Raw genomic sequence first — 21,329 nt, forward strand, 5'->3', positions numbered from 1 at the left:
TTCTAGAACCGTACAGCATTTGAGAATAGACTCACGTTTAGATGGAGTATTTGGCTGTTTTGGCTTCCACTCCAGAGCCAATTCGGCATTTAGACAGAACATGGTCCTTGGACTAAGGAGTAACGTTATGCTCTTTTAATCCAATATAGTTAACTAGGAAACTACTTAACGTCACCATTTTGACAGTGGGGTTTATTACTATTGCTCCTGGATAGCTAACGTTAGCTAACTACCTAGTTGGTAACAATCCATGCTGGGTAAGTTAACGACGCTGAGTCGACATAGGTATGTTGGAGATAAAATCAGCTAGTTACGTCAGCCGTGACTAACAATTCTTACCTGGCAGCGGCTCCAAACGAAAACCCTCCGCCAGTGTTCGTGGATCCAGACCCGAAATTAAAGCCTGACATTTTATTTTAACAACAGGCCAATATTTTAATCTAACTTTAGTTAGCCGGTTGTTCGCTAGCTAGCTTTGAGATAAAAACACCCGCGTGGAGGCCCAGTCTGACACTGGTGTTATGAAATCATGGTAAACAAACAAACCACTATACGGCTATTTCAACTCACGCTTAGTAACGTATAACATTTTACCGAGATCTGAAACTTAAATAGTCAGTTATGCACATAAACAGCACTAAAATGTTGAAACGTTCCTTCTCGACAGGTTTTCTTATTTCCGATGCCGCGCTTTACCCCGGAATGTAGCTATATTTTCGGTTACAGTGGCCTGCTAGGATAGTGATGTCTGGAGGATTTAGCAGATTGGACGGTCATGTGGGGACATCTAGCGTTTGAGAGTGGTAATGACCACAATGTAATTTTCTCATAATGTGTGTGAAGTTGTAAAAATGTACTTAGATAATTTGAGAACGGGTTTTTAAATTATTTAGTGTGTTAATAAATATTACAACAAAAATGGGAAAGAACGTCCTCTGACTTGACTCAAAACAACTGGGAACCCGGAAAAATAAGATGTCAAATCATGACGTCAGTCAGTGATCTTCAGGTCGGAGCTCTAGAAAGAGGCCCGAGTTGGATGACGGTTTAAATCGATTTTTCCCAGTCGGAGCTCGTTTTTTCCGAGTTGCCAGTTGTTTTGAACGCGGCATGTCCCATAATGTCTGGTGTGTTTGTAGTCCGTGGCGGAGAAGTACGCCCAAGCAGGAAGCGCTGTGAAGAACCGATAGCTAGCATCTACTGAAAACATACACAATCGTGAACGGTCAACGAATGCCGGTAACAAAGTTTAAAAAAGCGATCAAGTAACATCAGCTTGCCGCACCTTGATAGTCGATGTGCGAGCCATATCACCGGTCAACTGTTTGAATCGTTGCATACACTGACAGCGAAATGGAACATATCCGAACGCCAAAGGTAAGAAACCGAACGTTAACTAGTGTAGCAATTATTTTTTACCACCCAGCAAAACATTTCACATGCATGTTATGTAGTTAGCTAGCTAACTATAATGACTTGCTATGCAATAACGAATGGTCTAACTGTACGTCGCTCTGGATAAGAGCGTCTGCTAAATGACTAAAATGTAAATGTAAAAACGGTGCGTTGACAGTGGTGCCCAAATAGATATAGGGTTATATTGCAGGGCTAGCCAGCCAGCTATCTAACTTGATATTAATTGTAGTCAGTCTTGTTTTGTTTCCAAGAAAAGCGGATTCTGCTGCACGGCCTGGTCTTTAGAATGGCCTATATGATGGTCTTTAGAATGGCCTATATGATGGTCTTTAGAATGGCCTATATGATGGTCTTTAGAATGGCCTATATGATGGTCTTTAGAATGGGCGGAATGGTCAATTAGGCTCGCGTTTTGGGTGGTGATTCAGAACAGGATAGAGAGAGCGACTCGGAGAAGCCACTGTGGACATAGATAACTAAAACACTTCATCACGTAACTCTGTGGAGACTGCCTTCTTGGTATACACTTGGTTATCTCTCTCTATGGCGCTTGACAACTGTGTGATGTGCTGGTCGCTGTGCCAGTGACCTGTTTTTGTAGCGAGCCGCCTCTTGCTTCTGTTTGTCCTCCTTGGCACAAACACGATATTAGATTTATTAGACTAGCTTGCATGTTTCCTGATAATGCATTTAGTGTGACGGATCATGGTGCCACCACTACGTCAAAGGAGCAAGCAAAGTTGACAATGTTTTCTTCATGCTATAGTGAGTGACAGACGTCATCATAGCCACTGTTTTCTTAGGCTCAAAGCTTTCATGTTGATGTCAAAGTATATTTCTGGTGTAACTTAATAAAAAGCCGGGTTGAAGAGCCACCTCAAAGTCCTTTGTAGGGAATTTTTTCCATCAGTAAAGTGCTGCCTGAAGATCAGCGTCTCGTCAACACTTAAAAAAATTACTTCCGGGCCACGGAATTTCAAAATAAAAATCCCCCATGTAATAGTAGAAATGTGTCAATAGCTTGTATTTCTTCATGATATATGAAAAATAATTGTGTGAACATTAACAATGATTCATATTTGTTCATATTTAAGTGACATTTGCATTAAATATGGATTTTAAAACATGTTCCAAGGTCAAATAAATGCCCCCAATGCGAATCAATAGCAAAAACTATTCTGGGTGCAGCAGTAAAAGTGTTGTAGGGAATACTCAGTACAACAAGGTGCTGGGGGCAGAGGCCAAAAGACTGCAGATGGGGAAAAACCCCTGCAGGCAACCACACCCATCCTTTCACCTGAACAAAACAAAGAAGTGTGTCTGTTGAACTGACACTTGTAGGGTGTGGTTGTTTTGTTCAGGTGACACGGTGGGTGTGGTTGCCTGCAGGGGTGTTTCCCATCTGCAGTATTTTGGGCCTCTGCCCCCAGGACCCTGCTTGAACTCTTAAAGCACACAGACAGTCAACCCCTGATTATTTCCAAATATTTGGTTAATTGTTGCGCTAAACTGGATCATGCAGATATCCGGACCGGAGCAAGGAAATATAATGTATTCAGTTGGGATGGCAATGCACTTACTTAAATGGTAAACAGAACACACTGAGTCATCAGCTTGACTTCAGGCCCGTCAACAACCGTTTTTTCCCTCATCCTCTTTTTTCCATCTCCTTCAGTCTAACACACACACACACACACACACACACATTCACACACACACACACACACACACTTCCTGTTCTTCTGTTTTCTGCCAGACCTTGACTGAGCTGACTGATCGCCATCCTGTGGAGTTGCCTAGCGCCACACTGGTTGCTGGGAGACAGAGAGAGACCTTTTCAAAGAGAGGGAGAAAGAGAGAGAATAGGCTACTTGTCTATTCAGTCAAGCAGTTTTCAATGATGTCATTAAAGTGAGACATAACCTACAGGGTGTGAAGACAAAAGGTTACAGAGTTAAGTTAGCCTAGTTATTCATCTTCTAACCAGTCAGTCAATGTTCTACTGACATTCAGGCTGTGGCAGTGTTAGCGAGGACATGGTAGTACGTATTTTCCAATACTAATGCATGGTATACAAAGTGCATGGTATTTTCCAATACTAATGCATGGTATACAAAGTGCATGGTATTTTCCAATACTAAAACCATGTAATTACTACTTTGGAAGGACATTCCATAGAGCAAGTCAAAACATACAACTATCTGGGAGTTTTGGTGGATGAGAAGTTGAGCTTCACCACCCATGTAGAGAACCTTATCAGGAAACTGAGGCTGAATATTGGGTTTTATTACCAGCACAAAGCGTGTTTTTCCTTTACCACCAGAAAGGAGTTGATTCGTTCTTCTTTTCTCTTTGTGTTGGATTATGGTGATACTATTTATGTGCGAGCCTCAAGCTCTACACTGAAGGCTCTTGACTCTGTGTATCATGCAGCCCTTTGTTTTGTCACCAATCAGAGACCATTGTGATCTCTACAGTGCTGTTGGGTGGACATCACTAGCAACACGCAGGCTCAAACACTGGTACATTCTTATTTAACAGGCCATTTTAGGAAAACTGCCATTGCATCTATTCTCTCTTCTAGCTCGAAATGAAAATGCATACAAGCTCAGATCTCAATCTTGTTTTATGCTAACAGTCATGAAAATTTTAACAGAGCATGGAAAAAGGTCCTTTCATTACTCAGCCCCCTGGTGTTGGAATTCCCTTCAAGCCAACCTTAAACTCCAGGACCGGGTGTCCCTGGAGGAATTCAAAGGACAAATGGATGAACAGGTTGTTGAGACATGTAGTTGTTTCTAGTTGTCACCTGATGTCACTAGTTTGCGTTGCCTTCTGGAAGGAAGCGCGTTTTGCTTTACAAACACCATACACTGTTTGTTTGCTGTTGTATTTCTGCTGTTGCCAGTATCTTTTGTCTGTGTTGTCCGTTTTGTCTTACTTGTAAAACATATACAGTTGAAGTCGGAAGTTTACATACACCTTAGCGAAATACATTTAAACTCAGTTTTTCACAATTCCTGACATTTAATCCTAGTAAAAATTCCCTGTCTTAGGATCACCACTTTATTTTAAGAATGTGAAATGTCAGAATAATAGTAGAGATTTGTTTAAGCTTTTATTTCTTTCATCACATTCCCAGTGGGTCAGAAGTTTACATACACTCAATTAGTATTTGGTAGCATTGCCTTTAAATTGTTTAACTTGGGTCAAATGTTTCGGGTAGCCTTCCACAAGCTTCCCACAATAATTTGGGTGAATTTTAGCGCATTCCTCCTGACAGAGCTGGTGTAACTGAGTCAGGTTTGTAGGCCTCCTTGTTCGCACATGCTTTTTCAGTTCTGCCCACACATTTTCTATAGGATTGAGGTCAGGGCTTTGTGATGGCCACTCCAATACCTTTGACTTTGTTGTCCTTAAGCCGTTTTGCCACAACTTTGGAAGTATGCTTGGGGTCATTGTCCATTTGGAATACTTATTTGCGAACAAGCTTTAACTTCCTGACTGATGTCTTGAGATGTTGCTTCAATATATCCACATAATATTCCTTCCTCTTGATGCCATCTATTTTGTGAAGTGCACCAGTCCCTCCTGCAGCAAAGCACCTCCACAGCATGATGCTGCCACCCCCGTGCTTCACGTTGGGATGGTGTTCTTCGGCTTGCAAGCCACCCCCTTTTTCCTCCAAACATAACGATGGTCATTATGGCCAAACAGTTCTATTTTTGTTTCATCAGACCAGAGGACATTTCTCAGAAAAGTACGATATTTGTCCCCATGTGCAGTTGCAAACCGTAGTCTGGCTTTTTTATGGCAGTTTTGGAGCAGTGGCTTCTTCCTTGCTGAGCGGGCTTTCAGGTTATGTCGATATAGGACTCGTTTTACTGTGGATATAGATACTTTTGTACCTGTTTCCTCCAGCATCTTCACAAGTTCCTTTGCTGTTGTTCTGGGATTGATTTGCACTTTTCGCATCAAAGTATGTTCATCTCTAGGAGACAGAACGCGTCTCCTTCCTGAGCGGTATGACGGCTGCGCGGTCCCATGGTATTTATACTTGCGTACTATTGTTTGTACAGATGAACGTGGTACCTTCAGGCGTTTGGAAATTACTCCCAAGGATGAACCAGCATTTTTAAAAGATTTTCCTATGATGTCAAGCAAAGAGGCACTGAGTTTGAAGGTAGGCCTTGAAATACATCCACAGGTACACCTCCAATTGACTCAAATGATGTCAATTAGCCTATCAGAAGCTTCTAAAGCCATGACATCATTTTCTGGAACTTTCCAAGCTGTTTAAAGGCACAGTCAACTTAGTGCATGTAAACTTCTGACACACTGGAATTGTGATGCAGTGAATTATAAGTGAAATAATCTGTCTGTAAACAATTGTTGGAAAAATTACTTGTGTCATGCACAAAGTAGATGTCCTAACCGACTTGCCAAAACTATAGTTTGTTAACAAGAACTTTTTGGAGTGGTTGAAAAACAAGTTTTAATGACTCCACCCTAAGTGTATGTAGACTTCCGACTTCAACTGTATATATTTTTATCTTAGCCCCCGTCCCCACAGGAGGCTTTTTACCGCTTGCCGTCATTGTAAATAAGAATTTGTTCTTAATTGACTTGCCTGGTTAAATAAAGGTTAAATAAATAAAAATAGGGAGAACATTTTCTCTCTGTCTGTGTGTGTGTGTGTGTGAGAGAGACAACAAGTGTACAGTTAAAATGAGCAAAAAACACACATTTCTTTCCACAGGGCCGTGGGGTGAGACAGGAATGCAGTTTAAGCCCCACCCTCTTCAACATATATATCAACGAATTGGCGAGGGCACTAGAACAGTCTGCAGCACATGGCCTCACCCTACTAGAATCTGAAGTAAAATGTCTTCTGTTTGCTGATGATCTGGTGCTTCTGTCACCAACCAAGGAGGGCCTACAGCAGCACCTAGATCTTCTGCACAGATTCTGTCAGACCTGGGCCCTGACAGTAAATCTCAGTAAGACAAAAATAATGGTGTTCCAAAAAAGGTCTAGTTGCCAGGACCACAAATACAAATTCCATCTAGACACCATTGCCCTAGAGCACACAAAAAACGATACATACCTTGGCCTAAACATCAGCGCCACAGGTAACTTCCACAAAGCTGTGAACGATCTGAGAGACAAGGCAAGAAGGGCCTTCTATGCCATCAAAAGGAACATAAAATTCGACATACCAATTAGGGTCTGGCTAAAAATACTTGAATCAGTTATAGAACCCATTTCCCTTTATGGTTGTGAGGTCTGGGGTCCGCTCACCAACCAAGAATTCACAAAATGGGACAAACACCAAATTGAGACTGCATGCAGAATTCTGCAAAAATATCCTCTGTGTACAACGAAAAACACCAAATAATGCATGCAGAGCAGAATTAGGCTGATACCCACTAATTATCAAAATCCAGAAAAGGGCCGTTAAATTCTATAACCACTTAAAAGGAAGCGATTCCCAAACCTTCCATAACAAAGCCATCACCTACAGAGAGATGAACTTGGAGAAGAGTCCCCTAAGCAAGCTGGTCCTGGTGCTCTGTTCACAAACACAAACAGACCCCACAGAGCCCCAGGACAACAACACAATTAGACCCAACCAAATCATGAGAAAACAAAAAGATAATTACTTGACACATTGGAAAGAATTAACAAAAAAACTGAGCAAACTAGAATGCTATTTGGCCCTAAATAGAGTACACAGTGGCAGAATACCTGACCACTGTGACTGACCCAAATTTAAGGAAAGCTTTGACTATGTACAGACTCAGTGAGCATAGCCTTCCTATTGAGAAAGGCCGCCGTAGGCAGACCTGGCTCTCAAGAGAAGACAGGCTATGTGCACACTGCACACAAAATGAGGTGGAAACTGAGCTGCACTTCCTATCCTGCCAAATGTATGACCATATTAGAGACACCTATTTCACTCAGATTACACAGACCCACAAAGAATTAGAAAACAAACCCAATTTTGATCAACTCGCTTATCTACTGGGTGAAATACCACTGTGTGCAATCACAGCAGCAAGATTTGTGACCTGTTGCCACAAGAAAAGGGCAACCAGTGAAGAACAAACACCATTGTAAATGCAACCCATATTTATGTTGATTTATTTTCCCATTTGTACTTTAACTATTTGCACATTGTTACACTGTATATAGACATAATGACATTTGAAATGTCTTTATTCTTTTGGAACTCCTGAGTGTAATGTTTACTGCAAATCACAGCCACTCCAAAGCTCTTTTACATACACAGCTGTAATTATAATTGCCAGCCTTTCTTTCTGGTTGAGTGGCTAATGGTCTGCTTGTTGTATAACTGACAACAAGTACTGTGTCTGATTGACACCTCTATATAGATTGTCAGATGCGTATCCTATTTCATTACTCTGTGGGTGGGGGGGGGGGATCATTGTTTACCTGTGATCTAAACGTTGTTTACCTGTGTGTGTACTTGTACAGGTGGAGCAGGTCCGTCTGTTGGACCGCTTCAGTAACAAGTCGACCAGCGGAACGCTGCACCTGACGGCTACACACCTCATCTTCGTGGAGAGCAATGCCACCGCCGCACAGGAGATCTGGGTGAGAAGGACCTTTTTATTCAATGCAGAACACACCTTATCTCACACAGAGCTCTGAATTCAGAATGTAGGACTTGCTTTAGCTACACCCCATCTACAGCGCACTTTGATACGGAGGTGTTTTGATTGGGTGGGTGTGTTGTCTTGAGTCAGATCTCTGGTTTATGGAGTTACGGTCTACAGTGTGATTTCAACAGAGAAACTGCTGCCAGAGTTCCTACACACTTCCTTCCTCTTCTACTGCTGAGCACAGGGACAGTTTGTGTGTAGGAGTTAATGTGGTAGCTGGCAGTCAGCCAGTCAGAGTGAGGAGCCAGGCACAATTTTCCTCCAGGTCATAAAATATTGAAGAAAGGTTGAAACCGTGTCTGACTCAGATCAGGTGAGATCAGCATTTTAAGTCTCTCTCTCCTCTCTTCGCTCTCTCTCAATTTAAGGGGCTTTATTGGCATGGGAAACGTATGTTAACATTGCCAAAGCAAGTGAAATAGATAGTAAACAAAAGGGAAATAAACAATCAGAAATTAACAGTAAACATTCCAAATATTATATTATTGCTATGTACAGTGTTGTAACAATGTGCAAATAGTTGAAGTATGAAAGGGAAAATAAACAGATACAATAGGTTGTATTTACAATGGTGTTTGTTCTTTACTGGTTGCCCTTTTCTTGTGGCAACAGGTCACAAATCTTGCTGCTGTGGTGGCACACTGGTATCTCACCTAATAGATATGGGAGTTTATCAAGATTGGATTTGTTTTCAAAGTCTTTGTGGGTCTGTGTAATCTGAGGGAAATATGTGTCTCTAACATGGTCATACATTTGACAGGAGGTTAGGAAGTGCAGCTCGGTTTCCACCTCATTTTGTGGGCAGTGTGCACATAGCCTGTCTTCTCTTGAGAGCCAGATCTGCCGATGGCAGCCTCTCTCAATAGCAAGGCTATGCTCATTGAGTCTGTACATAGTCAAAGCTTTACTTAATTTTGAATCAGTCACAGTGGTCAGGTATTCTGCCACTGTGTACTCTCTGTTTAGGGCAAAATAACATTCCAGTTTGCATTTTTTTTGTTGATTCTTTCCAATGTGTGAAGTAATTATTTTTTAGTTTTCTCATGATTTGGTTGGGTCTAATTGTGTTGCTGTTGTGGGGCTCTGTGGGGTCTGTTTGTGTTTGTGAACAGAGCCCCAGGACCAGCTGGCTGAGGGAACACTTTTCCAGGTTCATTTATCTGTAGGTGACGGCTTTGTTATGGAAGGTTTGGGAATCACTTATTTTAGCAGATTTTTTTTCTGGATTTTGATAATTAGCGTGAATTGTCCTAATTTTGCTCTGCGTGCATTATTTGGTGTTTTACATTGTACTCTGAGGATGTTTTTGCATAATTCTGCATGCAGCGTGTCAATTTGGTGTTTGTCGCATTTTGTGAATTCTTGGTTGGTGAGTGGACCCCAGACCTCACAACCATAGAGGGCAATGGGTTCCATAACTGATTCAAGTATTTTTTGCCAGATCCTAATTGGGATGTTCTTTTGATGGCAAAGAAGGCCCTTGCCTTTTCTCTCAGATCGTTCACAGCTTTGTGGAAGTTACAGTTGAAGTCCGAAGTTGCAAACCGTAGTGTGGCTTTTTTATGGCGGTTTTGGAGCAGTGGCTTCTTCCTTGCTGAGCGGCCTTTCAGGTTATGTCGAGATAGGACTCGCTTTACTGTGGATCTACAGTGGGGAGAACAAGTATTTGATACACTGCCGATTTTGCAGGTTTTCCTACTTACAAAGCATGTAGAGGTCTGTAATTTTTAATCATAGGTACACAAAAACTGTGAGAGACAGAATCTAAAACAAAAATCCAGAAAATCACATTGTATGATTTTTAAGTAATTAATTTGCATTTTATTGCATGACATAAGTATTTGATCACCTAACAACCGGTAAGAATTCTGTCTCTCACAGACCTGTTAGTTTTTCTTTAAGAAGCCCTCCTGTTCTCCACTAATTACCTGTATTAACTGACATGTTTGAACTCGTTACCTGTTAAAAGACCTGTCCACACACTCAATCAAACAGACTCCAACCTCTCCACAATGGCCAAGACCAGAGAGCTGTGTAAGGACATCAGGGATAAAATTGTAGACCTGCAATTGTAGACCTGCAATAGTGTGTTACTAATGGTTTTCTTTGAGACTGTGGTCCCAGCTCTCTTCAGGTGATTGACCAGGTCCTGCCGTGTAGTTCTGGGCTGATCCCTCACCTTCCTCATGATCATTGATGCCCCACGAGGTGAGATCTTGCATGGAGCCCTAGACCGAGGGTGATTGACCGTCATCTTGAACTTCTTCCATTTTCTAATAATTGCGCCAACAGTTGTTGCCTTCTCACCAAGCTGCTTGCCTATTGTCCTGTAGCCCATCCCAGCCTTGTGCAGGTCTACAATTTTATCCCTGATGTCCTTACACAGCTCTCTGGTCTTGGCCATTGTGGAGAGGTTGGAGTCTGTTTGATTGAGTGTGTGGACAGGTCTTTTATACAGGTAACGAGTTCAAACATGTGCAGTTAATACAGGTAATTAGTGGAGAACAGGAGGGCTTCTTAAAGAAAAACTAACAGGTCTGTGAGAGCCGGAATTCTTACCGGTTGTTAGGTGATCAAATACTTATGTCATGCAATAAAATGCAAATTAATTAATTAAAAATCATACAAAGTGATTTTCTGGATTTTTGTTTTAGATTCCGTCTCTCACAGTTGAAGTGTACCTATGATAAAAATTACAGACCTCTACATGCTTTGTAAGTAGGAAAACCTGCAAAATCGGTAGTGTATCAAATACTTGTTCTCCCCAATGTAGATACTTTTGTACCTGTTTCCTCCAGCATCTTCCCAAGGTCCTTTGCTGTTGTTCTGGGATTGATTTGCACTTTTCACTCCAAAGTACGTTCATCTCTAGGAGACAGAATGCGTCTTCTTCCTGAGCGGTATGATGGCTGCGTGGTCCCATGGTGTTTATACTTGCGTACTATTGTTTGTACAGATGAACGTGGTACCTTCAGGCGTTTGGAAATATCTATTTTCTGAGGTCTTGGCTGATTTCTTTTGATTTTCCCATGATGTCAAGCAAATAGGCACTGAGTTTGAAGGTAGGCCTTGAAATAAAGGCCTCCAATTGACTCAAATGATGTCAATTAGCCTATCAGAAGCTTCTAAAACCATGACATCATTTCTGGAATTTTCCAAGCTGTTTAAAGGCACAGTCAACTTAGTGTATGTAAACTTCTGACTCACTGGAATTGTGATACAGTGAATTATAAGTGAAATAATCTGTCTGTAAACAATTGTTGGAAAAATTACTTGTGTCATGCACAAAGTAGATGTCCTAACCGACTTGCCAAAACTATAGTTTGTTAACAAGAAATGTGTGGAGTGGTTGTAATACGAGTTTTAATGACTCTAACCTAAGTGTATGTAAAATTCCGACTTCAACTGTACCTGTGGTGCAGAGGTAGGTATAGTTTTTTTTGTGCCCTAGGGCAACAGTGTCTAGGTGGAGTTTGTATTTGTGGTCCTGGCAACTGGACCTTTTTTGGAACACCATTATTTTGTCTTACTGAGATTTAATGTCAGGTCCCAAGTCTGACAGAATCTGTGCAGAAGATCTAGGTGCTGCTGTAGGCCCTCCTTGTTTGGGGACAGAAGCACCAGATCATCAGTAGACATTTGACTTCAGATTCTAGTAGGGTGAGGCAGGGTGCCGCAGACTGTTCTAGAGCCCTCGCCAATTCGTAGTTAAACATTTTGAAGAGGGTGGGGTTCAAGCTGCATCCCTGCAACATGTGTCCTGTCGGGTGTCATGGTCGGTCTGTCGGGTGTCATGGTCGGTCTGTCGGGTGTCATGGTCGGTCTATCGGATGTCATGCCTGTTTTGTGTTCCCCTCCAGATCCTACACCACCACATAGCGTCAGTGGAGAAGCTGTCGTTGACCACCAGCGGTTGTCCTCTGGTCATCCAGTGTCGTAACTTCAGAGTGGTCCACTTTGTGGTCCAGAGAGAGCGAGACTGTCACGACATCTACAGCTCACTGCTCAGACTGCTACGACCAGGTACCGTGTGTGTGTGTGTGTGTGTGTGTGTGTGTGTGGGCGTCTGTGTCTTTGAATGTCAAGTGAAGTTTCAAAAGAATGTTGACATTTTTCTCTCTCTCACTCTCCCTCCTCTCCCTCCCTCCCTCTCTCTCCTCCCCCTTCTCCTCTCTCTCCTCCCCCCTTCTCCTCTCCCTTCTCTCCCCCTTCTCCTCTCTCTCCCTCCCCCCTTCTCCTCTCTCTCCTCCCCCCTTCTCCTCTCTCCCTCCCCCTTCTCCTCTCTCCCTCCATAGTATCCTATGAGGAGCTCTATGCGTTCTCCTACAACCCCAAGCAGAACGAGCAGCAGAGAGAGGAGGGCTGGCAGCTCATCGACCTGGGGGCGGAGTTTGAGAGGATGGGCGTCCCCTGCGACCAATGGCAGCTCACTGACGTCAACAGGAACTACAAGGTGGGCGGGTCTATCAATAGAAAAAAAGAAGAAAATGTTAGATGTTTGCTATGTCCAGAAACAACTTTGGTGTCTCCAGATCTAATGGAATAGGATTGATTGGATGTTTTACAACAAATCCCATTTAATATTCCCTTTCATTGTGTTGTAGATATGTGAGACGTATCCCAGGGACCTGTATGTGCCCATCACAGCCAGTAAGCCCATCATCGTCGGCAGCTCCAAGTTCAGGAGCAAAGGACGCTTCCCTGTCCTCACATACTTCTACCAGGAGAAGAAGGTAACACCTAACCCTTACCATACCCAGCTTCATCCTAACCCTTCCCCCTAACATTTTACCTACATCCCAAACCTACATATAACCCAGTGGAGGCTGCTGAGGGGAGGACGGCTCATAATAATGGCCGGAACGGCGCAAATGGAATGGCATCAAACACCTGGAAACCATGGAAACCATGTGTTTTGATGTACATTTACATTTACGTCATTTAGCAGACGCTCTTATCCAGAGCGACTTACAAATTGTATTTGATACCATTCCACTGATTCCGCTCCAGCCATTACCACGAGCCCGTCCTCCCCAATTAAGGTGTCACCAACCTCCTGTGATATAACCCTAAAATATCGTCTGTTCGTATGTGTGGCTAATCGGTGTGCTCTGCGCTTGTCTCTGTCCCCTGCAGGCGGCGGTGTGTCGGTGCAGCCAACCGCTCTCTGGGTTCAGCGCGCGATGCCTGGAGGACGAGAGCATGCTGCAGGCCATCAGCAAAGCCAATCACAACAGCCGATTTGTCTACGTCATGGATACCAGGCCCAAGGTACCCAATCCTGACATGGCTAGCTAGCTCCTCCCACAGAAGTATGTGGACATTCTCAGTCCCTCTGTTTCTTTCTGTTAATCTCCCTCTCCCTCTCCCTCTCCCTCTCCCTCTCCCTCTCCCTCTCCCTCTCCCTCTCCCTCTCCCTCTCCCTCTCCCTCTCCCTCTCCCTCTCCCTCTCCCTCTCTCGTCTCCATCTCCCTCTCCCACTCTCCCTCTCCCTCTCCCCCTCTCCCTCTACCTCTCTCCCTCTCCCTCTCCGTCTCCCTCTCCCTCTCCCTCTCCCTCTCCCTCTCCCTCTCTCCAGTTGAATGCCATGGCTAACAGAGCAGCAGGTAAAGGCTATGAGAATGAAGATAACTACTCCAACATCCGCTTCCAGTTTGTGGGGATCGAGAACATCCACGTGATGAGGACCAGCCTACAGAAACTACTGGAAGGTCGGTTATGGTCATTCACTCACTCACTCACTCACTCACTCACTCACTCACCAGACACGCTCAGACTCCCTCTCTCTCTGTCTCTCTTAGTGGTGGGAAGTCGTTCTCTGTCAGTGAATGACTACCTGCTGGGCTTGGAGAGCTGTGGTTGGCTACGGCACGTCAAAGCTGTGGTAGATGCAGCCATCTTCCTCACCAAGGTAAGGCCCCTTCTGCTCTTCAGATCTAGTTAGTCACACTGATGTTGGAATGTCTTCACTGGACTACATCCAACAATGGTTACATGTTTTGATAATGACAAGGGAAGCGATTAACATCTCACTCTCTCACACATACAATTTAAGGGGCTTTATTGACATGGGAAACATATATTTACATTGCCAAAGCAAGTGAAATAAACAATACAAAATGAACAGTAAACATTAAACTCATAAAGGTTTCAAAAGGAATATACATTTCAAATGTTATATGATGTCTATATATGGGGTTATAATGATTTGCAAATAGTTAAAATACAAAAGGGAAAATAAACAGATATGGGTTGTATTTACAATGGTGGTTGTTCTTCACTGCTTGCCCTTTTCTTGTGGCAACAGGTCACAAATATCTGTCTCTCTCTCTCATCTCTCTCTCTTCCTCCATCTCTCTCTCTCTCTTCCTCCATCTCTCTCTCTCTCTCTCTCTCCTCCATCTCTCTCTTCCTCCATCTCTCTCTTCCTCCATCCTCTCTCTCTCTCTCTCTCTTCCTCCATCTCTCTCTCTCTCTCTCTCTCCATCTCTCTCTTCCTCCATCTCTCTCTCTCTTCCTCCATCTCTCTCTCTCTCTCTCTCTCTCTTCCTCCATCTCTCTCTCTTCCTCCATCTCTCTCTCTCTCTCTCTCTTCCTCCATCTCTCTCTCTCTCTTCCTCCATCTCTCTCTCTCTCTCTTCCTCCATCTCTCTCTCTCTCTCTCTCTCTCTCTCTCTTCCTCCATCTCTCTCTCTCTCTCTCTCTCTCTCTCTTCCTCCATCTCTCTCTCTCTCTTCCTCCATCTCTCTCTCTCTCTTCCTCCATCTCTCTCTCCATAGGCAGTAACAGTAGAAGGAGCCAGTGTGTTGGTCCACTGTTCAGATGGCTGGGATCGGACAGCCCAGGTCTGCTCTCTGGGAGCTCTGCTCATGGACCCCTACTACCGCACCATCAAAGGCTTCATGGTAGGTCTGTGTACTACCGCACCATCAAAGGCTTCATGGTAGGTCTGTGTACTACCGCACCATCAAAGGCTTCATGGTAGGTCTGTGTACTACCGCACCATCAAAGGCTTCATGGTAGGTCTGTGTACTACCGCTCCATCAAAGGCTTCATGGTAGGTCTGTGTACTACCGCACCATCAAAGGCTTCATGGTAGGTCTGTGTACTACCGCTCCATCAAAGGCTTCATGGTAGGTCTGTGTACTACCGCACCATCAAAGGCTTCATGGTAGGACACAACACAACTTCCCTATGCCTGTAGAGATGGTAAAAGGAATATCATTCCATAAGACTCTGTTCTCTCTCTCTCTGTGTTTCAGGTCCTCATAGAAAAGGACTGGATCTCATTTGGACACAAGTTTGCAGACAGGTGTGACCAGTTGGATGGTGACCCCAAGGAGGTGTCCCCAGTCTTCACCCAGTTCCTAGACTGTGTATGGCAGCTCACAGAGCTGTTCCCCCAGGTAGGTGTGTGTGTGTGCGACAGAATACTCACCACATAGCAGCCATCAGTGATGATGATGACAGTGATCAAGATGGTGATGGTACCGACTCTTCCTCAGGCGTTTGAGTTCAGTGAGTGGCTGCTGCTGCAGATCCATGAACATGTTCACTCCTGTCAGTACGGGAACTTCCTGGCTAACAACCAGAGACGGAGAGAAGAGCTGCAGTGAGTAACACTCCCTCACTCACTCAAGTGCTATACAGAAAAACCACAGTACACACACACACTATATACAGTTGATGTCGGAAGTTTACACACTTAGGTTGGAGTCATTAAAACTCTTTTTTTCAACCACTCCACAAATTTCTTGTTAACAAACTATAGTTTTGGCAAGTCGGTTAGGACATCTACTTTGTGCATGACACAAGTAATTTCTCCAACAATTGTTTACAGACAGATTATTTCACTTATAATTCACTGTATCACAATTCCAGTGGGTCAGAAGTTTACATACACTAAGCTGACTGTGCCTTTTAAACAGCTTGGAAAATTCCAGAAAATGATGTCAAGGCTTTAGAAGCTCTGATAGGCTAATTTATATAATTTGAGTCAATTTGAGGTGTACCTGTGGATGTATTTCAAGGCCTACCTTCACACTCAGTGCCTATTTGCTTGACATCATGGGAAAATCAAAAGAAATCAGCCAAGACCTCAGAAGAAAAATTGTAGATCTCCACAAGTCTGGTTCATCCTTGGGAGCAATTTCCAAACACTGAAGGTACCACGTTCATCTGTACTAACAATAGTACACAAGTATAAACACCATGGGACCACGCAGCCGTCATACCGCTCAGGAAGGAGACGCATTCTGTCTCCTAGAGATGAACGTACTTTGGTGCGAAAAGTGCAAATCAATCCCAGAACAACAGCAAAGGACCTTGTGAAGATGCTGGAGGAAACAGGTACAAAAGTATCTATATCCACAGTAAAACGAGTCCTATATCGACATAACCTGAAAGGCCGCTCAGCAAGGAAGAAGCTACTGCTCCAAAACCGCCATTAAAAAAGCCAGACTACGGTTTGCAACTGCACATGGGGACAAAGATCTTACTTTTTGGAGAAATGTCCTCTGGTCTGATGAATCAAAAATAGAACTGTTTGGCCATAATGACCATCGTTATGTTTGGAGGAAAAAGGGGGGTCTTGCAAGCCAAAGAACACCATCCCAACCGTGAAGAACGGGGGTGGCAGCATCATGCTGTGGGGGTCCTTTGCTGCAGGTGGGACTGGTGAACTTCACAAAATAGATGGCATCATGAGGAAGGAAAATGATGTGGATATATTGAAGCAACATCTCAAGACATCAGTCAGGAAGTTAAAACTTGGTCACATGGGTCTTCCAAATGCACAATGACCCCAAGCATACTTCCAAAGTTGTGGCAAAATAGCTTAAGGACAACAAAGTCAAGGTATTGGAGTGGCCATCACAAAGCCCTGACCTCAATCCTATAGAAAATGTGTGGGCAGAACTGAAAAAGCGTGTGCGAGCAAGGAGGCCTACAAACCTGACTCAATTACACCAGCTCTGTCAGGAGGAATGGGCCAAAATTCACCCAACTTATTGTGGGAAGCTTGTCGAAGGCTACCTGAAACGTTTGACCCAAGTTAAACAATTTAAAGGCAATTCTACCAAATACTAATTGAGTATATGTAAACTTCTGACCCACTGGGAATGTGATAAAATAAATAAAAGCTGAAATAAATTATTCTCTACTATTATTCTGACATTTCACATTCTTAAAATAAAGTGGTGACCCTAACTGACCTAAGACGGGGAATTTTTACTAGGATTAAATGTCAGGAATTGTGAAAAACTGAGTTTAAATGTATTTGGCTAAGATGTATGTAAACTTCCGACTTCAACTGTACATACTAAACTCTATCTTCTCCCACCAGACTCAAAGACAGGACTCACTCTTTGTGGGCATTTCTGTTGAGTGAGGGGCAGAACTACCTAAACCCCGCCTACTGCCCCGCCTATGCAGAGACACACCCCGTCCTCGAACCCTCCACCCTGCCCTGCCACTTCAAGTAAGAACTAGTCCTTTACCTCATCTCTCTCTCTCTCTCTCTCTCTCCTTACATCTCTCTTTCAATCTCATCTACTCTACCCTTTAGTCCTCTTTTCTCTCTCCTCTCATCCCTCTCTCTCTCTCATCCCTCTCTCTCTCCTCTCATCCCTCTATCTCTCCTCTCATCTCTCTCTCATCCCTCTCTCTCTCTCCTCTCATCTCTCTCTCTCTCTCTCTCCTCTCATCTCCCTCTCACCATCTCCCTCTCTCTCCTCTCATCCATCTCTCTCTCTCTCATCCATCTCTCTCTCTCCTCTCATCCCTCTCTCTCTCTCCTCTCATCCCTCTCTCTCTCTCTCCTCTCATCCCTCTCTCTCTCTCATCCCTCTCTCTCTCTCATCCCTCTCTCTCTCCTCTCATCTCTCTCCTCTCATCTCTCTCTCTCTCCTCTCATCCCTCTCTCTCTCTCTCCTCTCATCCCTCTCTCTCTCTCTCTCCTCTCATCCCTCTCTCTCTCTCTCTCTCATCCCTCTCTCTCTCTCTCTCTCTCATCCCTCTCTCTCATCCCTCTCTCTTTCCTCTCATCCCTCTCTTTCTCCTCTCATCCCTCTTTCTCCTCTCATCTCTCTTTCTCCTCTCATCCCTCTCTCTCTCCTCTCATCCCTCTCTCTCTCTTCTCATCCCTCTCTCTCTCCTCTCATCCCTCTCTCTCTCCTCTCATCCTCTCTCTCCTCTCATCCCTCTCTCTCTCTCTCTCTTCTCATCCCTCTCTCTCTCCTCTCATCCCTCTCTCTTCTCCTCATCTCTCTTTCTCCTCTCATCCCTCTCTCTCTCCTCTCATCCCTCTCTCTCTCCTCTCATCCCTCTCTCTCTCCTCTCATCCCTCTCTCTCTCCTCTCATCCCTCTCTCTCTCCTCTCATCCCTCTCTCTCTCTTCTCATCCCTTTCTCTCTCTTCTCATCTCTCTCTCCTCCTCTCATCTCTCTCTCCTCCTCTCATCTCTCTCTCCTCCTCTCATCTCTCTCTCTCTCCTCCTCTCATCTCTCTCTCTCTCTCTCTCTCTCCTCTCATCTCTCTCTCTCTCTCCTCTCATCCCTCTCTCTCTCCTCTCATCCCTCTCTCTCTCTCCTCTCATCCCTCTCTCTCTCCTCTCATCCCTCTCTCTCTCTCCTCTTATCCCTCTCTCTCTCTTTCTCCTCTCATTCCTCTCTCTCTACTACCTGGTGAGTGTTACTCCTTATTTTCCGTAATGTCTCTCTCACACTCACTCACTCACTCACTCATTCCCTCTCCTCCTCTCTCTGTCAGGTTCTGGAGGAATATGTACCACCAGTTTGATCGTTCCATGCACCCCCGTCAGTCTGTCCTGAAAAACGTTCTCACCCTGAAAGAGAGCAACCACCAACTGGAAGACACAATAAAAGAACTGGAGGCTGTGAGTACCCTCTCCTTGTTCTGTCACTCACTCACTGACTCTCTCTCTCTAACTCTCTCGCTCTCTCTGTCTCTGTCTCTCTCTAACGCTCTCTCTCTAACGCTCTCTCTCTAACGCTCGCTCTCGCTCTAATGCGCTCTCTCGCTCTAACGCTCTCGCTCGCTCTCGCTCTAACGCGCTCACTCTCGCTCTAACGCGCTCTCGCTCACTCTCGCTCTAACGCGCTCTCGCTCACTCTCGCTCTAACGCGCTCTCGCTCACTCTCGCTCTAACGCGCTCTCTCTAACGCTCGCTCGCTCTAACGCGCTCTCGCTCTAACGCGCTCGCCACTCTCGCTCTAACGCTGCTCTCGCCACTCGCTCTAACGCGCTCTGCAACGCCGCTCTGCCGCTCGCTCAACGCGCTCTCGCTACGCTCGCTCGCTCTAACGCTCGCCGCTCTAACGCTCGCGTCTCTAACGCTCGCCGCTTAACGCTCCTCGCTGCTCGCTCTAACGCTCTCGCCGCTGCTAACGCTCGCTCGCTCTAACGCGCTCGCTCTAACGCTCGCTCGCTCTAACGCTCGCTCTCGCTCTAACGCTCGCTCTCGCTCTAACGCTCGCTCTCGCTCTAACGCTCGCTCTCGCTCTAACGCTCGCTCTCGCTCTAACGCTCGCTCTCGCTCTAACGCTCGCTCTCGCTCTGCTAACGCTGCTCGCTTAACGCTCGCTCGCTCTCGCTTAACGCCGCTTCGCTCTAACGCTGCTCTCGCTCTAACGCTGCTCGCTCTCTAACGCTGCGCTCTCGCTCTGCTCTAACGCTCGCTCTCGCTTTCTAACGCCGCTCTCGCTCTCTCTAACGCTCGCTCTCTCTCTAACGCTCGCTCTCGCTCTCTCTAACGCTCGCTCTCGCTCTCTCTAACGCTCGCTCTCGCTCTCTCTAACGCTCGCTCTCGCGCTCTCTCTAACTCGCTCTCGCGCTCTCTCTCTAACGCTCGCTCTCGTGCTCTCTCTAACGCTCTCTCGCTCTCATTACCTAGTCTAACCCTGTCTCTTCTGTCTATCCCTCCAGAGACTACAGAAGCATGGCATCAGCCCCCCCACCCCAGACCCCCAGACCCCCCCTAGAGACCAACGCACCCTCCCTCTCCACACGCGGCCCCACTCCCTCATCCTGGGAGCCCCCCTCAGCCAGAAGGAGGCGCAACATCAGGAGGAGGAGGAGGTGGGAGAGGAGGCGACAGAGTGCTGCAGTGACACAGAGCGGACAGTAGAGGGCAGAAGCGGTACAGAGCGCAAGGAGAGCTACGGAGACCTGCAGGGGATATACGGGGCTAAGGTGGAGCCCGCTGTGGTCAGCCTGGAGTTTGGAGTGGCGCGCATGACATGCTGAGGCATTGTGGGATACTGGAATGGAGGAAGAGATGAGAGACTGAGCGATGGGGTGACTGAAGGACGTGTGTGTGTCTGTGCGTTGGTGTGATTGCGTGGATGTTCGGCCATATTCCTATGTAGGTGGATGAGGTGGTACTGTATGTCTGTAATGTACGTCTATGGAAAGCGAAATGGCATTTACTGCACTTAGAAAGGCTTGTTTTTTTATGAATGTTGAAAAGCACTAAAGATAATAAATGAAAAGATGAAACAATTTGTTCTGTCTATGTATTATTCAACTCAGTAACTAAAGCTCTGTAGGACCTGTTCCAGACATCAGACTGTCTGCTCTGATCTCTTGATGTTTAAACCATCAGATTCTGCCCTTCATCCAACAGCTACCCGATTTAGTTGTGAACATCCCATATTTAATGATCTCAATATTGAGATCCTCCAAATAGGGCCACGGCCCAGTACAGATTTTAGTCCTAAAACTCTTCCATCCTCTGTCAAAGCCAGATCAACTTTGGATAACCCTGTTTTAACATGTGGATGGCATGATTCCACTTTAATCTGAATGATGATGTGTGCTTAATGCCGATTTTGCTGCATCATGTCCAAGTCCAACATTCAGCCATGGACATGGCATGATGAGATAATCCCATTGGCTCTCTTGCATTGATCGGATAATCCAATTGGTTAGCTCCGTTTGACTGGATGAGGTCATGACCCCATTTTGAGGTCATTGCCATGGTAAATCTGGGGTCATGGAACACTAGAGGGGTCACACGGGGTCAGCAGGAGAGCAAAGAGGCTGTGTGTGTGAGACAGTTCACAGAAAGAGCCTGTCAATCCATCAAAGTTATTAACCAATCGGGCCCAGTTTCTAAGAGGAGACACATCGGCCTTCAATTTTCCAAAGATTTTTCTGACATTTCTAGACTGTTTAATCGATGAAAACAGACATCGTTCCCTGACATCC

At 45.1% G+C, this 21,329-nt stretch overlaps 2 protein-coding genes across 6 annotated transcripts in view; one reads left to right on the forward strand and one right to left on the reverse strand.

Annotated features, from left to right (window-relative positions):
- The window catches only part of LOC121569329 (nucleoporin p58/p45), a 24,894-nt gene extending 24,034 nt beyond the window's left edge, over positions 1-860 (reverse strand). Inside the window, exon 1 of one of the 4 annotated variants that reach the window (XM_041880196.2) lies at positions 340-860. In XM_041880196.2, the coding sequence (XP_041736130.1) occupies positions 340-410 (71 nt within the window). In that variant the 5' untranslated portion in view covers positions 411-860. Of the gene's footprint in view, positions 1-35; positions 216-339 lie in introns of those variants that run through there. The other 3 variants (XM_041880198.2, XM_041880199.2, XM_041880200.2) reach the window with 3 other exon arrangements.
- Positions 1-20,623, forward strand: part of LOC121569328 (myotubularin-related protein 6) — a 20,955-nt gene extending 332 nt beyond the window's left edge. Inside the window, exons 1-14 of one of the 2 annotated variants that reach the window (XM_045221394.1) lie at positions 1,037-1,377; positions 7,915-8,034; positions 11,963-12,125; positions 12,398-12,555; positions 12,707-12,835; positions 13,239-13,373; positions 13,681-13,813; positions 13,904-14,013; positions 14,882-15,007; positions 15,365-15,508; positions 15,608-15,714; positions 17,446-17,580; positions 18,870-18,996; positions 20,046-20,623. In XM_045221394.1, coding sequence (XP_045077329.1) covers positions 1,354-1,377; positions 7,915-8,034; positions 11,963-12,125; positions 12,398-12,555; positions 12,707-12,835; positions 13,239-13,373; positions 13,681-13,813; positions 13,904-14,013; positions 14,882-15,007; positions 15,365-15,508; positions 15,608-15,714; positions 17,446-17,580; positions 18,870-18,996; positions 20,046-20,366 — 1,932 coding nt within the window. In that variant the 5' untranslated portion in view covers positions 1,037-1,353 and the 3' untranslated portion in view covers positions 20,367-20,623. Of the gene's footprint in view, positions 1-1,036; positions 1,378-7,914; positions 8,035-11,962; positions 12,126-12,397; positions 12,556-12,706; positions 12,836-13,238; positions 13,374-13,680; positions 13,814-13,903; positions 14,014-14,881; positions 15,008-15,364; positions 15,509-15,607; positions 15,715-17,445; positions 17,581-18,869; positions 18,997-20,045 lie in introns of those variants that run through there. The other variant, XM_045221393.1, reaches the window with a different exon arrangement.
- Positions 20,624-21,329: the final 706 nt, after the last annotated feature.

Source organism: Coregonus clupeaformis, chromosome 7 (genome assembly GCF_020615455.1).
Source record: "Coregonus clupeaformis isolate EN_2021a chromosome 7, ASM2061545v1, whole genome shotgun sequence".
In the NCBI taxonomy this organism is placed as follows: Eukaryota; Metazoa; Chordata; class Actinopteri; order Salmoniformes; family Salmonidae; genus Coregonus; species Coregonus clupeaformis.